Source organism: Lethenteron reissneri, chromosome 70, assembly GCF_015708825.2.
Source record: "Lethenteron reissneri isolate LAM-NWPU_2019-01 chromosome 70, ASM1570882v1, whole genome shotgun sequence".
In the NCBI taxonomy this organism is placed as follows: domain Eukaryota; kingdom Metazoa; phylum Chordata; class Hyperoartia; order Petromyzontiformes; family Petromyzontidae; genus Lethenteron; species Lethenteron reissneri.
Window position 1 is genome coordinate 893,303 of NC_083848.1, and position 12,516 is coordinate 905,818.

The 12,516-nt window shown below is 51.2% G+C and overlaps 1 protein-coding gene across 1 annotated transcript; it reads right to left on the minus strand.

Moving 5' to 3' along the window:
* Positions 1-8: 8 nt before the first annotated feature.
* Positions 9-11,834, minus strand: LOC133360974 (DNA-directed RNA polymerase II subunit RPB1-like). The gene is made up of 8 exons (XM_061579858.1): positions 11,336-11,834; positions 7,725-7,857; positions 6,184-6,320; positions 3,965-4,138; positions 2,383-2,475; positions 1,624-1,812; positions 990-1,151; positions 9-233 (listed from the first exon to the last, which is right to left on the minus strand). Exons 1-8 carry the CDS (start codon positions 11,426-11,428, stop codon positions 9-11), a joined length of 1,206 nt encoding a protein of 401 aa, XP_061435842.1. The 5' UTR covers positions 11,429-11,834.
* Between the last annotated feature and the right edge of the window lie 682 nt (positions 11,835-12,516).

The following is a 12,516-nucleotide window of genomic DNA, read 5'->3' on the forward strand; positions in this document are numbered from 1 at the left end:
CCCCCCCGTCACCTGTCGATGTTGAAGGGCGTGACGATCTCGGGGAAGGTCATGTTGGCGGCGATGGAGCGTGGCACGCCGACCTGGTCGATGGAGAGGTTGGGGTCGGGCGTGATGACGGTGCGCGCCGAGAAGTCGACGCGCTTGCCCATGAGGTTGCCTCGCACGCGACCTTCCTTGCCCTTGAGCCGCTGCTTCAGCGACTTGAGGGGACGGCCGGACTTTTGCATCGCCTGCGTCGGCACGAGCGGCGGTTGGAGAGGTGGGGGGCGGCACCATGTGACGTGTTAGAAAGGGGGGCGGCAGCATCATGTGATGTCTTCTTGGTTCTTTCGGTAAAGTCACGTAGAAGGAAATAATAAAATAATAAAAATAAAACATTATTAAATAATTCTCACGACGTTTCGGCCACAACGCAAGCAGCCGTCCTCAGGTGAAGAACAGGTCTGTCGGGAAGACAGCGTCTGAATGAAACACCCCAGGCTTAGAGCGTATATTTAGACGCTTTCCGACAGACCTGTTCTTCACCTGAGGACGGCTGCTTGCGTTGTGGCCGAAACGTCGTGAGAATTATTTTATTGTTTTATTTTTATTATTTTATTACTTCCCTTCTACGTGGCTTTACCGAAAGAACCAAGAAGATGAATCCCTGCAGTCACGAAAGCTTTACATCGAAATCATGTGATCCATTACAAAGGGGGGCAGGCAGCACCATGTGATCCATTACAAAGGGGGGCAGGCAGCATCATGTGACATGTTACAAAGAAGGGCGGCACCACCACGTGATGTCAGAAAAGAGGGCGGCACCACCACGTGATTCGTCAGAAAGGGTGGGGGGGACGGGGGCGGAAATTTGCAACATCTCAAAGAGGGCGGCACTAGACAGCGTCTCCCAAGGGGGGGGGGCGGCACACTACCACGTGATTCGTCAGAAAGGGGGGGGGACGGCACGCGACCACGTGATCCGTCAAACCCAGCGGCCTGCTCACCCTGGGCAAGCCGGGCATCTCGTTGTCCACCATGGTGGCCACGTGGAACTGCAGCAGCTTTACGTCCTCGGCGATGATGTGCGCCGCGGCGCCGTTCTGTTCGTTGCGCTTCAGCTGGTTGTTGATCTTCACGATGTCGGCGAGCTTGTGCGTCAGGTCGTCCTGCGGGGACATCGCGAAGTGGTCCAACACCATGTGAGACTAGGCTCTAAGGAAAGCTGTCTCGGGTGTGGACCAATCAACTTCAAGGACAGTGCATATCATTATCAGAGTACAGATATTTTGCTGTGACGGTTTCACCTGAAGATGGAAGCTTGTGTTGCCTCCGAAACGTCGTGATTTTTATTGTTTTATTTTTATTAATTTTAATTTCATTTTCTACCTACGTGACTTTACCGAAAGTATGAATCCTTGCAGTCACGAAAGCTTCAAATCTAGAATTATCAGAGTTATGTTTTTTGTTTGCATTACGACTGCAGGTATTGCGGTCTATGCAAACACGACTCCTTGTAAAAAAGGTGTCAGTTTTGTTGCCAGATAGAAGGGTAAAAAACCAATTATCCAATCAAAACCCATCTGCGACCTCTGGGTTACGGCAGTCGTCAAGGTCACGCGATCGCCGCCACGAACTCACCTGGTTGCGCGCGGAGCCCTGCATGACGACGGCCGGCCGCACGGCGAGTGGCGGCACCGGCAGCACCGTCACCACCATCCACTCGGGCCGCGCGAACTTCACGTCCATGCCCAGGATGGTGCACTCCTCGTCCGTCACGCGCTTGAAGATCTCGTAGACTCGCTCGGCGCTCAGCACGATCTTCTTCTCCTGCTCGCGACGATGACGACAACGTAGACGTCAACGTCAACTTCTTGCCGGCACGGTCGCGCCGCCGTGTTCATTGGCGAGGCTCGCAGAACTAGGCCAAGGCTCCCATAGGGCTCACAGAGCCAGACTAAGGCTCCCACAGGGTTCAGTGTTAATCACTGAGGCTCCCACAGGGTTCAGTGTTAATCACTGAGGCTCCCACAGGGTTCAGTGTTAATCACTGAGGCTCCCACAGGGTTCAGTGTTAATCACTGAGGCTCCCACAGGGTTCAGTGTTAATCACTGAGGCTCCCACAGGGTTCAGTGTTAATCACTGAGGCTCCCACAGGGTTCAGTGTTAATCACTGAGGCTCCCACAGGGTTCAGTGTTAATCACTGAGGCTCCCACAGGGTTCAGTGTTAATCACTGAGGCTCCCGCAGGGTTCAGTCTTAATCACCGAGGCTCACAGAGCCAGACTAAGGCTCCCACAGGGTTCAGTGTCCATGACCGAGGCTCACGGAGCCAGACTAAGGCTCCCTCCCCTCCCCCAGGCGCGTGTGGCCGTGGCTGTGGCTGTGGCTGCACCCACCTGGGAGTCCTCGTTGATGTGCTTCCACTCGGCCGTGAGCTCCAGGCCCGAGCGGCGGATGCGAGGTTGGTAGCGCCCGCAGCCCCCGTGGCCCTGGGCACACGTGGAACAGCAGCAGCAGCAGCAACAGCAGCAGCAGCAGCAGCAGGGGCAGCAGCAACAGCAGCAACAACAACAGCAGCAGCAGCAGCAACAACAGCAACAACAGCAGCAGGGGCAGCAGCAGCAACAACAACAGCGGCAGCAGCAGGGGCAGTGGCAGCAGCAACAACAACAGCAGCAACAGCAGCAACAACAACAGCAGCAGCAACAACAGCAGCAGCAACAGCAGCAGCAACAACAACAGCAGCAGCAACAGCAGCAGCAACAACAGCGGCAGCAACAACAGCGGCAGCAACAACAACAACAACAGCAGCAACAACAGCAGCAACAGCAGCAGCAGGGGCAGCAGTAGCAGCAGCAGCAGCAGCAGGGGCAGCAGCAGCAGTAGTGGAGGGAAGAGGGAGGGTGAGCGGGAGTAGGAGCAGCAGCAGCAGAGGGAGGGAGGTCCGATGATGAAGCTTCTCACCCCAAGCTCTCAACGTCTAGACAGTGGCATGGTCCTGGTGCTGTCCGCCTTTTGGCGTAGTCCCAGGGGCGGTTTCTTCATTAGGGAGATTGGGCGACGCACCACCAATGTCATTAAACCACAGAGTTACGCGAGCCGTCACTGTGCCTCTGGATATAGTCCAATCAGCATCATGTCACGTTCTGTGGAGTACCGCCTCTTTTTGGGCGATTTCACTCCGGCTGAGAATCGCCCCGAGTGGCCCCATAGACTTACATTCAAAGATGTTTTTTTTTCGACCGGCGGGCGCTCCAATGCATTCTCTATGGCTTCCGGGAGGGCTCGCACTAACGTGCTTACGTCATCATACGTAAGCACGTTTCAGTCAACAGTATTATTTGTCGCCACCTAGTGGAATCTTTAATAAAAGATACTGAGTGGATTGTAATAATAGTGAGTATAGAAACAAACAAGGAGATGTATTGTAAGAGTCACTTTATTTTTCATTAATATTAAAGAAGTGAAGTTGCCTTTACATGCTTAAGCTGTTAATTTATCCATTGCATGGGTGGACCTTATCCTTATCAATCATCCAGACATTTGCCCCCCGAGAGATTTTGCAGGAGCCGCCACTACGTAGTCCTCTGGTCTGACACTGGCATTGAGACTAGGCCCTAAGGCAAGGGGTGTCCCAACTTTTTGCAAAGAGGGCCACATTTGATAAAGTGAAGATGCCCGGGGGCCAATAGTTCCTTTTGACATTTTTTTAACCGCAAAAAGTTACGTGGAAATACACACACTGTTATCGAACTATTTTCATTGTCACAATTACCTTTTATTTTTCAAATGACAATGTAACCAAATATAAGCCACTCAGGCAAACGTGAACAACTCTAAAAACGCAATTCTGCCTTTCATTCAGTCAGATAACATTGAAGAAACTGTATAGAATACCTTAAATTTCCACGAGTACCCGGCCGGGTACGGGTAGGGTACGGGTAAGGAATCAAAACCCGTTTGCGACCTCTGACGCACCTTTTCCTTAGTCTCCTCCGAGGCGCCCTCCTTGAGGTCGCCGTCGAAGCGCGAGTCCATCTCCTCGCCACCCTCGCAGATGTTCTTGCCCTTGCAGAGGTCGTACACGTGCGTGAGCCTCCGGCGAGGCTGGCCACGAGACTTAAGCAGGATGTCCTTGATCTTGGGGTTGTTCTGAACGGAGGTGAAGGAAGCGGGGGGGGGGGAAGAGAGAGACACGGAAACGGGGGTTGAGCGGGGGGCGTGAGGGTGGAACGTTCGTGAAGCCGATGGGCGTGTGGGTTTTTGTTCTGGTTGTTCCGGACGAGGAGACGAAACGGGGAGGGGGGGAACGTTCAAGCTGCGTGTTCTGGGGTTGTTCTGAACAAACGCGATGGAACAGGGGAACGTTCAAGCTGCGTGTTCTGGGGTTGTTCTGAACAAACGCGATGGAACAGGGGAACGTTCAAGCTGCGTGTTCTGGGGTTGTTCTGAACAAACGCGATGGAACAGGGGAACGTTCAAGCTGCGTGTTCTGGGGTTGTTCTGAACAAACGCGATGGAACAGGGGAACGTTCAACGAGTGTTATGGTGTTGTTCTGTATAAACAGAACAGTATAAACAGAACAGAACCGTTCAATCCAAGTGTGTTTTTTGGGGTTGTTCTGAACAAACAAAACGGAGCAGGAACGTTCAAGCCGAGCTGTTTCTTTTTGTTTGCATTTTGACTGCTTGTGTTGTGGTTATTGCAAACATGATGCCTTGTAATAAGGTGTCAGTTTTGTACCAGTTGAAAGGGTAAAAACCTACTACTATATTTTGGGGTTGTTCTGAACAAACAAAACGGAGCAGGAACGTTCAAGCCGAGTGTTTTGGGGTTGTTCTGAACAGCAAGAGATGGAACCGGGGCACCATTCAAGCCGAGTGTGGATTATTTTTTGGGGGGGGGGGGGGGGGGGGAAGAGTTATTCTGAACAAGGAATAGAACAGGAACGTTCAAGCTGGATGTGTTTTTTGATTCGCCAGGTGGCAACGAAAGAGAGAGAGACACCGGTTAATCACGGTAGCTCAGTCTGTTGCGCGGGTCTCCGCGCGTGCATCATTGGTGACCAGGGTACCACACTACGAGACCTCCTTTACCAGTGGCAAAATATAGTAGTAGGTTTTCACCCTTTAAACAGCTCTCAAAACTCTGATAGTGCACTGTTTTTGAGTTGTACGCCTTTTGGCGTCATCTGGTCCAACACCAAGTGAGACTGGGCTCTAAGAAAAGCTGTCTCGGGTGTGGACCAATCAACTTCAAGGACAGTGCACACATTATCAGAGTTGTGTTTTTTGTTTGCATTCCGACCGCAGGTATTGTGGTCTATGCAAACATGACACATTGTAAAAAAAACAGGTGTCAGTTTTGTTGCCAGATAAAAGGGTAAAAAAACAATTATCATATTTTGCTACTGGCAAAGGAGGTTCCAATGGTGTAAATGCTTACCCCGAGCTCTCATACTCTGATGGTGCATTGTCTTTGAGTTGTGCGCCTTTTGGCGTCATCTGGTCCAACACCAATGGAGACTAGGCTCTAAGGAAAGCTGTCTCGGGTGTGGACCAATCAACTTCAAGGACAATGCATATCATTACCATTATCAGAGTTGTTTCTTTTTAAATCCTTTATATTAAGTTCGCTTGCTTGCGCGCTTACGACCGTGCAAATCTTTCGGTCGTTTTTTAACCCACTTCCCGTGATCCAATCGAGCTGACATTTTCCACACAGACTCGTTGTGCGTGACAATTAATTTTCGTGAAAAAAACATTTGCTAAATTTTACACTTTTTAGGAATTTTTTTTTATATTTAATTACCAATTGCTTAATGGTGGCAGGCAATCATCTGACCCATAGGTGGCAGCCATCTCAAGCCAGAGGACGAGAGGACTCTAGCCGCCACGCATATAAAGGATTTATAGTGAAAAACTTTGTTTTTACGGGTAAATTTTTTTTTGTTTGCATTTTGACTGCTTGTGTTGCGGTTATTGCAAACATGATGCCTTGTATAAAGGTGTCAGTTTAGTACCAGTTTAAACGGTAAAAACTACTACAGGGTACCACAATCGAGGGCAAGGATCTCAGATGATCTGTGGGGCCCACCTTAAAAAAAAAACGTTGCTCCCCCTTCCATCCCCACCAAACCTCGTGCCAATCCCTGCATCTTACCCCACCCAGCCCCACCGGGTACCCAAAGCCTCACCGAATCCACGAGCATCTTGGAGCAGAAGAAGCAGACGCATCGGAGCACCTTGATGGTCTTGGTGAGGAAGCCCACGTGGAACACCGGCTTGGCCAGCTCGATGTGGCCAAAGTGACCCGGGCACTCGGTCATGTTGCCTGCCCGTTCAAACGAACAAGTACAGAGCAACTGAGCAATCGATCTTCAGAGTCTTAAAAAAAATAGGGGTGCGGTTATTGACACTTTCACGTTGCGACGTCGTACGTGTAATAAACGTCACCGGTTTTGATTCCGATTCCGTTCCGATCGATGACGTACGGGGCCTTAGCTCAGGGATGTGCCAGTGAGAAAAACCTACCCGTACCGTGCTGGCCCCAACACAGGCTTAGAACGTGCCAGTGGAAAAACCCACCAGTACCGTGCTGGGCCCAACACAGGCTCAGAATGTGCCAGTGGAAAAACCCACCCATACCGTGCTGACCCCAACACTGGCTCAGAATGTGCCAGTGGAAAAACCCACCCGTTCCGTGCTGGCCCCAACACCGGCTCAGAATGTGCCAGTGGAAAAACCCACCCATACCGTGCTGACCCCAACACTGGCTCAGAATGTGCCAGTGGAAAAACCCACCCGTTCCGTGCTGGCCCTAACACCGGCTCAGAATGTGCCAGTGGAAAAACCCACCGAACCGTGCTGGGCCCAACACAGGCTCGGAATGTGCCAGTGGAAAAACCCACCCATACCGTGCTGGCCCCAACACAGGCTCAGAATGTGCCAGTGGAAAAACCCACCCGCGCCTTGCTGGGCCCAACACTGGCTCAGAATGTGCCAGTGGAAAAACCCACCCGTGCCGTGCTGGCCTCAACACTGGCTCTTAATGTGCCAGTGGAAAAACCCACCCATACCGTGCTGGCCCCAACGCTGGCTCAGAATGTGCCAGTGGAAAAACCCACCCGTGCCGTGCTGGCCCCAACGCTGGCTCTTAATGTGCCAGTGGAAAAACCCACCCATACCGTGCTGGCCCCAACGCTGGCTCAGAATGTGCCAGTGGAAAAACCCACCCGTGCCGTGCTGGCCCCAACGCTGGCTCTTAATGTGCCAGTGGAAAAACCCACCCATACCGTGCTGGCCCCAACACAGGCTCAGAATGTGCCAGTGGAAAAACCCACCCGTGCCTTGCTGGGCCCAACACTGGCTCAGAATGTGCCAGTGGAAAAACCCACCCGTGCCGTGCTGGCCTCAACACTGGCTCTTAATGTGCCAGTGGAAAAACCCACCCATACCGTGCTGGCCCCAACGCTGGCTCAGAATGTGCCAGTGGAAAAACCCACCCGTGCCGTGCTGGCCCCAACGCTGGCTCTTAATGTGCCAGTGGAAAAACCCACCCATACCGTGCTAGCCCCAACACAGGCTCTTAATGTGCCAGTAGAAAAACCCACCCATACCGTGCTGGGCCTCAACACTGGCTCAGAATGTGCCAGTGGAAAAACCCACCGGTACCGTGCTGGCCACCCCATTGCACGCCAGTGGTAACGAAAAAGGGGTGCATTGCGAGGCCACTGACCGGCACAGGTCTGGCAGCGCGCCGTGCGGTCGATGACTCCCTGCCGGGGGTCCATGAGACCCCCCAGTTTGGGTTTCCCTCCTTCGGTGGTCTCGGGGTACTTGATGCCACCCTCCGTCACCGACATCCGTTTCTGCGAACACACAGACGAAGGTCCCCCGCGTAGCCTTTAACAGACCGCTGGGGCAAGAGCTGTTAGCAGCGAGCAGAAGGCCGGCATGGTGGCACCCCATGACCTCCTGCACACCAGGCGAGGTAGTTAACATCTCCTAGCCACCGTGATGATTGACACGCAAACTCCAAATATACAGCAGGTGTCAGGATCACACCCACGTCCCTCCTGCACACCAGGCGAGGTAGTTAACATTTCCTAGCTACCGTGATGATACACGAAAACTCCAAACATACAGCAGGCGTCAGGCTTATACCCACGTCCTCCTGCACACCAGGCGAGGTAGTTAACATCTCCTAACCACCGTGATTATTGACACGCAAACTACAAATATTCACCAGGCGTCAGGATCGCACCCACGTCCTCCTGCATACCAGGCGAGGTAGTTTACATCTCCCAGCCACCGTGATAACGATGAGAGAGAAACGCAAACTCCAAATAAAAATAATTCGTCAGGGTTGGGATCGCACCCACGGCCTCCTGTATACCAGGCGAGGTAGCCAACATCTCCCAGCCGGATGATCCTAGCAGCAAAAGTATCAAATGCTATGGGCCAAGCACTTTCAAGGGCCCCACGCTAAACGCTTTCAAGCTATCAATTCCGGTTCAATGATTCTGCACTTGCTCTATTACTATAGTACTATAGTACTATACCGTCCTTCGACTTTTACGAACGACCGTGTGTTTAAGGTTAGTCATTTGTCGTATTATCTGGGCTGCAAAGCAAATAAATAAATACATTTAGTTTACTGTGCAAGTCAAAATTGTGCTTTCATATTTGTGGGTTTTTTTTCATTTAGGGCCCCTTCATAACCACATATGCTACAGGCCTCGCTACTATCTTCATCTGGCACCGCCTCTATTCGTTTCCAAATAGTTAGCCGCTTGGGTGTTATTTTTTAGTCTGTTTAAATCAACAAATCGTTTTTGTCGTCCGCAGGGCACCTCGATCCCGAGCCAAAAAATATATAATTTAGTTTTTCCCCCCCGAGCAAAGGTCAACGTCTCCCCTGACCTTTCGCACTTTCCGACTTGGTCGGAGGAAATCCGTGAGGCTGCGAAGCTCTTCACATTTATCCGGTCTCAGTGTCCAGTAACGTTCACGGGTGGCAGAGGTCGCAAACGGGTTTTGATTCCTTACCCGTACCCGGCCGCACCAGGGTCGCAAACGGGTACCCGTACCCGGCCGTACCCTACCCGTACCCGGCCGGGTACGTGTAGGGTACAGGTACCGATTGCGACCTCTGGGATGAAGCCACGTTGCAGGCGCGGGTGGGTTGATTCTAATAACTTGAAATGTGAGAAGAGACAAGACGTTGGGAAATGAGTGACAAACGGTGACTCACCAGTGACTCACGGCCTACCCGTACCCGGCCGCACCAGGGTCGCAAACGGGTACCCGTACCCAGCCGTACCCGTACCCTACCTGTACGGTTAGGGTACGGGTATCGGGTACCTGATTGCGACCTCTGGGATGAAGCCATGTTGCAGACGCGGGTGGGTTGATTCTAGGAACTTGAATTGTGAGAAGAGACAAGACGTTGGGAAATGAGTGACAAACGGTGACTCACCAGTGACTCACGGCCTACCCGTACCCGTACCCGGCCGCACCAGGGTCGCAAACGGCTACCCTTACCCGGCCGGGTACGGGTAGCCGGGTATCGGGTAGGGTACGGGTATCGGGTACCCGATTGCGACCTCTGACGGGTGGTGGTCAAATTCACTTGGAAGTCACCAAAAATATTGATCGTGATGATTCCCCCCCCCCACCCTCCTATCGATTAAAATCGAACTCGAAAATATTACCGAAAATGCTTTTCGTGACCAGATTAAGTTCGACACGCGAAAAAAAACACACCGTAACAAACAACAATATGCTTTGGTTCTTTCGTTAATGTCACGTAGATAGAATATAAAAAAATATTTAAAAAATAAAAATATAAAAAAACAAGAAACGTCGTGAGTTTTTAGATTTTTTATTTTAGTATTTTTTTATTTTTTTCTATTTACGTGACTTTACCGAAAGAACCAAAGATCATGAATTCCTGCAAGTTAAGTAACGACACAAATCTGATCAGAGGCATCGACATTACAGACGCGTTCGATAAGTCCATAAACGATAACAACAAAACCCCTCCAAACACGTCACCTGCACAACTGTAACGAGGAAAAACCCGCAACGATTCATCCCCGTAACCTTGAGGAGGCACCTGCAAAGTCCTTAAAAACCTCCTCCTCACGCGTTAATGGACACCGCTAAGTTGACGTCCCCATTTAAGTAGATCGGAATTCAACATTTAACATTGGGGACGGTGGTGGTGGTAGTCAATCCAAATTAAAAGTCACCGCTGGATTAATCCAAATTCACCACTTGAAGAATCAAAGTTCAAATTCAAAGTCACCGCTGGAAGAATCAAAATTCAAATTAAAAGTCCCCGATGGAGGAATCCAAATTCAAATTAAAAGTCCCCGCTGGATGAAACCAAATTCAAAGTCACCGCTGGAAGAACCAAAATTCAAATTAAAAGTCCCCGATGGAGGAATCCAAATTCTAATTTGCAGCCGGAGAAATCGAAATACAAATTAAAAGTCACCGCTTGAGGAATCAAAATTCTAATTAAAAGTCCCCGATGGAGGAATCCAAATTCAAATTAAAAGTTGCAGCCGGAGGAATTCAAATTAAAAGTCCCCGCTGGAGGAATCCAAATTCGAATTTGCAGCCGGAGAAATCGAAATACAAATTAAAAGTCCCCGATGGAGGAATCCAAATTTGCAGCCGGAGAAATCGAAATACAAATTAAAAGTCACCACTTGAGGAATCAAAATTCAAATTAAAAGTCCCCGCTGGATGAAACCAAATTCAAAGTCACCGCTGGAAGAATCAAAATTCAAATTAAAAGTCCCCGATGGAGGAATCCAAATTCAAATTAAAAGTCCCCGCTTGAGGAATCCAAATTCGAATTTGCAGCCGGAGGAATCGAAATACAATAAAAATTAAAAGTCACCGCTTGAGGAATCAAAAATCAAATTAAAAGTCCCCGGTGGAGGACGACAAATTAAAAGTCGCCGAACGAGTTGAGAAAAAAATAATTGGGCGATCAAAAAACAGAATGCGTAACCCGCGTCAAAAAATTCAAACTCAACACGCGCTTTTAAAATCGACGACATCCATTTAACAAAGGCGCGTTTTACTTTTAATAAGAGTTTTAAAAATAGACACATTTTACGCGCCGTTACACAACTTATCACGCGTTCACCCCATAGGCTTAACATTAGGAGACCACTTCAAGTTAAGAGTCCCACCCCTACCCACTACTACCCTGACCGAAAAACCATCCACCCCAACTCACCCATCAGCCACCCACCCATCCACTACCCCACCAGCCACCCACCCACCCCTACCCACCACCCACCCACCAGCCACCCACCCACCACGTACAATCTCATCGGGGCTCAGCACTCCGAACTGCAGCCTCTTGATGGTGCGGAGCGGGCAGGCGCTCTCGCTCGAGGGTGGCCCGTAATGCGGCATGGCTTTCTTTTGAAATTTATTATTTTATTTATATAATAATCTTTTAACAAAACTTTTCCTTCTTTTTAAAAAAAACAACAACGCCGCCTCCCGCCGCCGCTTACCTGCGGCACACTTTTATTTTGTTACGGATTATATAGTTTTTAATTTAAGTCGATTAACGTTTAAGCCGGGAGAGGGGGAGGGTAAGGGGAAAGATGGAGGGGGGGAGGGTAGGGGGGGGAAAGAGTTGTGTCTCTACGAAAAGTTTCTTTATTATTCGAATATAACGTTAACTAATAACTTTTTTTTCTTTAATTGTCACACGCAAACCACACCCCCCCCCCCCCCTGATTAACATATACTATATCTTTAAAGTATACGGATCGGGATTGCGGCCGGATGGCGTGGTCCTGCCTCTTCCAGAGCTCCGCGCTGGAGGAGCGACCACCCCGATCTGAGTGCGAAGCCGTCGAGCAGCCACTTATATAGGGGCCGAACTCGCGGGGTTTCCCGAACTCGGACGCACGGGATCGCCTAATTATTCCGCATAAATTATGTTAATCGCGCGCGCATCCCGGCGGCGCCTCGCTCCCATTGGATGACCGTCGCCCCCACCCCGCCCGTGACGTCACCGCAGGGGGCGGGGCATCGTCACCCCGCCCCACCCCACCGTGTCGGCAACTCGCGGCGCTGCGGCTTCTCGCCGCGTCGCCTGCGTCAATAGCGAAATCGAAGCAATGGAGGGGGGGGGGGGGGACCGGTCGTTCACGACGGCGCCGTATCCGCGCCGTAGCACCCATCGCCTCGGGATCTTCGCGACGCGCTTGGAAAACGCCCGGCGGAGCGGCCGCCGTTCGAGCGACGTCTCGGCGACGCTCCGTTCGCCGGCGGCGGCTCGGCGAAGTCGGCCGCGGCCTAGGGGAGGCGTCGGGGTTCGGGGGAGTCGCACCGTGCTCGGATAGCGACGCTTGGCCGGGATGAGGCGCTGGGCGGCGGGCGGGAGGGGGGACGGGCGAGGGCCTCGTACCGATGTCGGCTACGGTTCCGATATTTTATTATTTTGTTGTCTGGGTTGTGGTTGTTGTTGTTGTTGTTTACGCCATTGG

What these genes read in the sequence shown, in the direction of transcription:
- LOC133360974 (XM_061579858.1), bottom strand. Translation starts at nt 11,428, where the DNA reads ATGCCGCATTACGGGCCACCCTCGAGCGAGAGCGCCTGCCCGCTCCGC. An exon ending in TGCTGAGCCCCGATGAGATT is followed by an intron (nt 7,858 to 11,335) that starts GTACGTGGTGGG and finishes GTGTGTTCGCAG; the next exon opens with AAACGGATGTCGGTGACGGA. An exon ending in CGGAGGAGACTAAGGAAAAG is followed by an intron (nt 2,476 to 3,964) that starts GTGCGTCAGAGG and finishes ACGTGTGCCCAG; the next exon opens with GGCCACGGGGGCTGCGGGCG.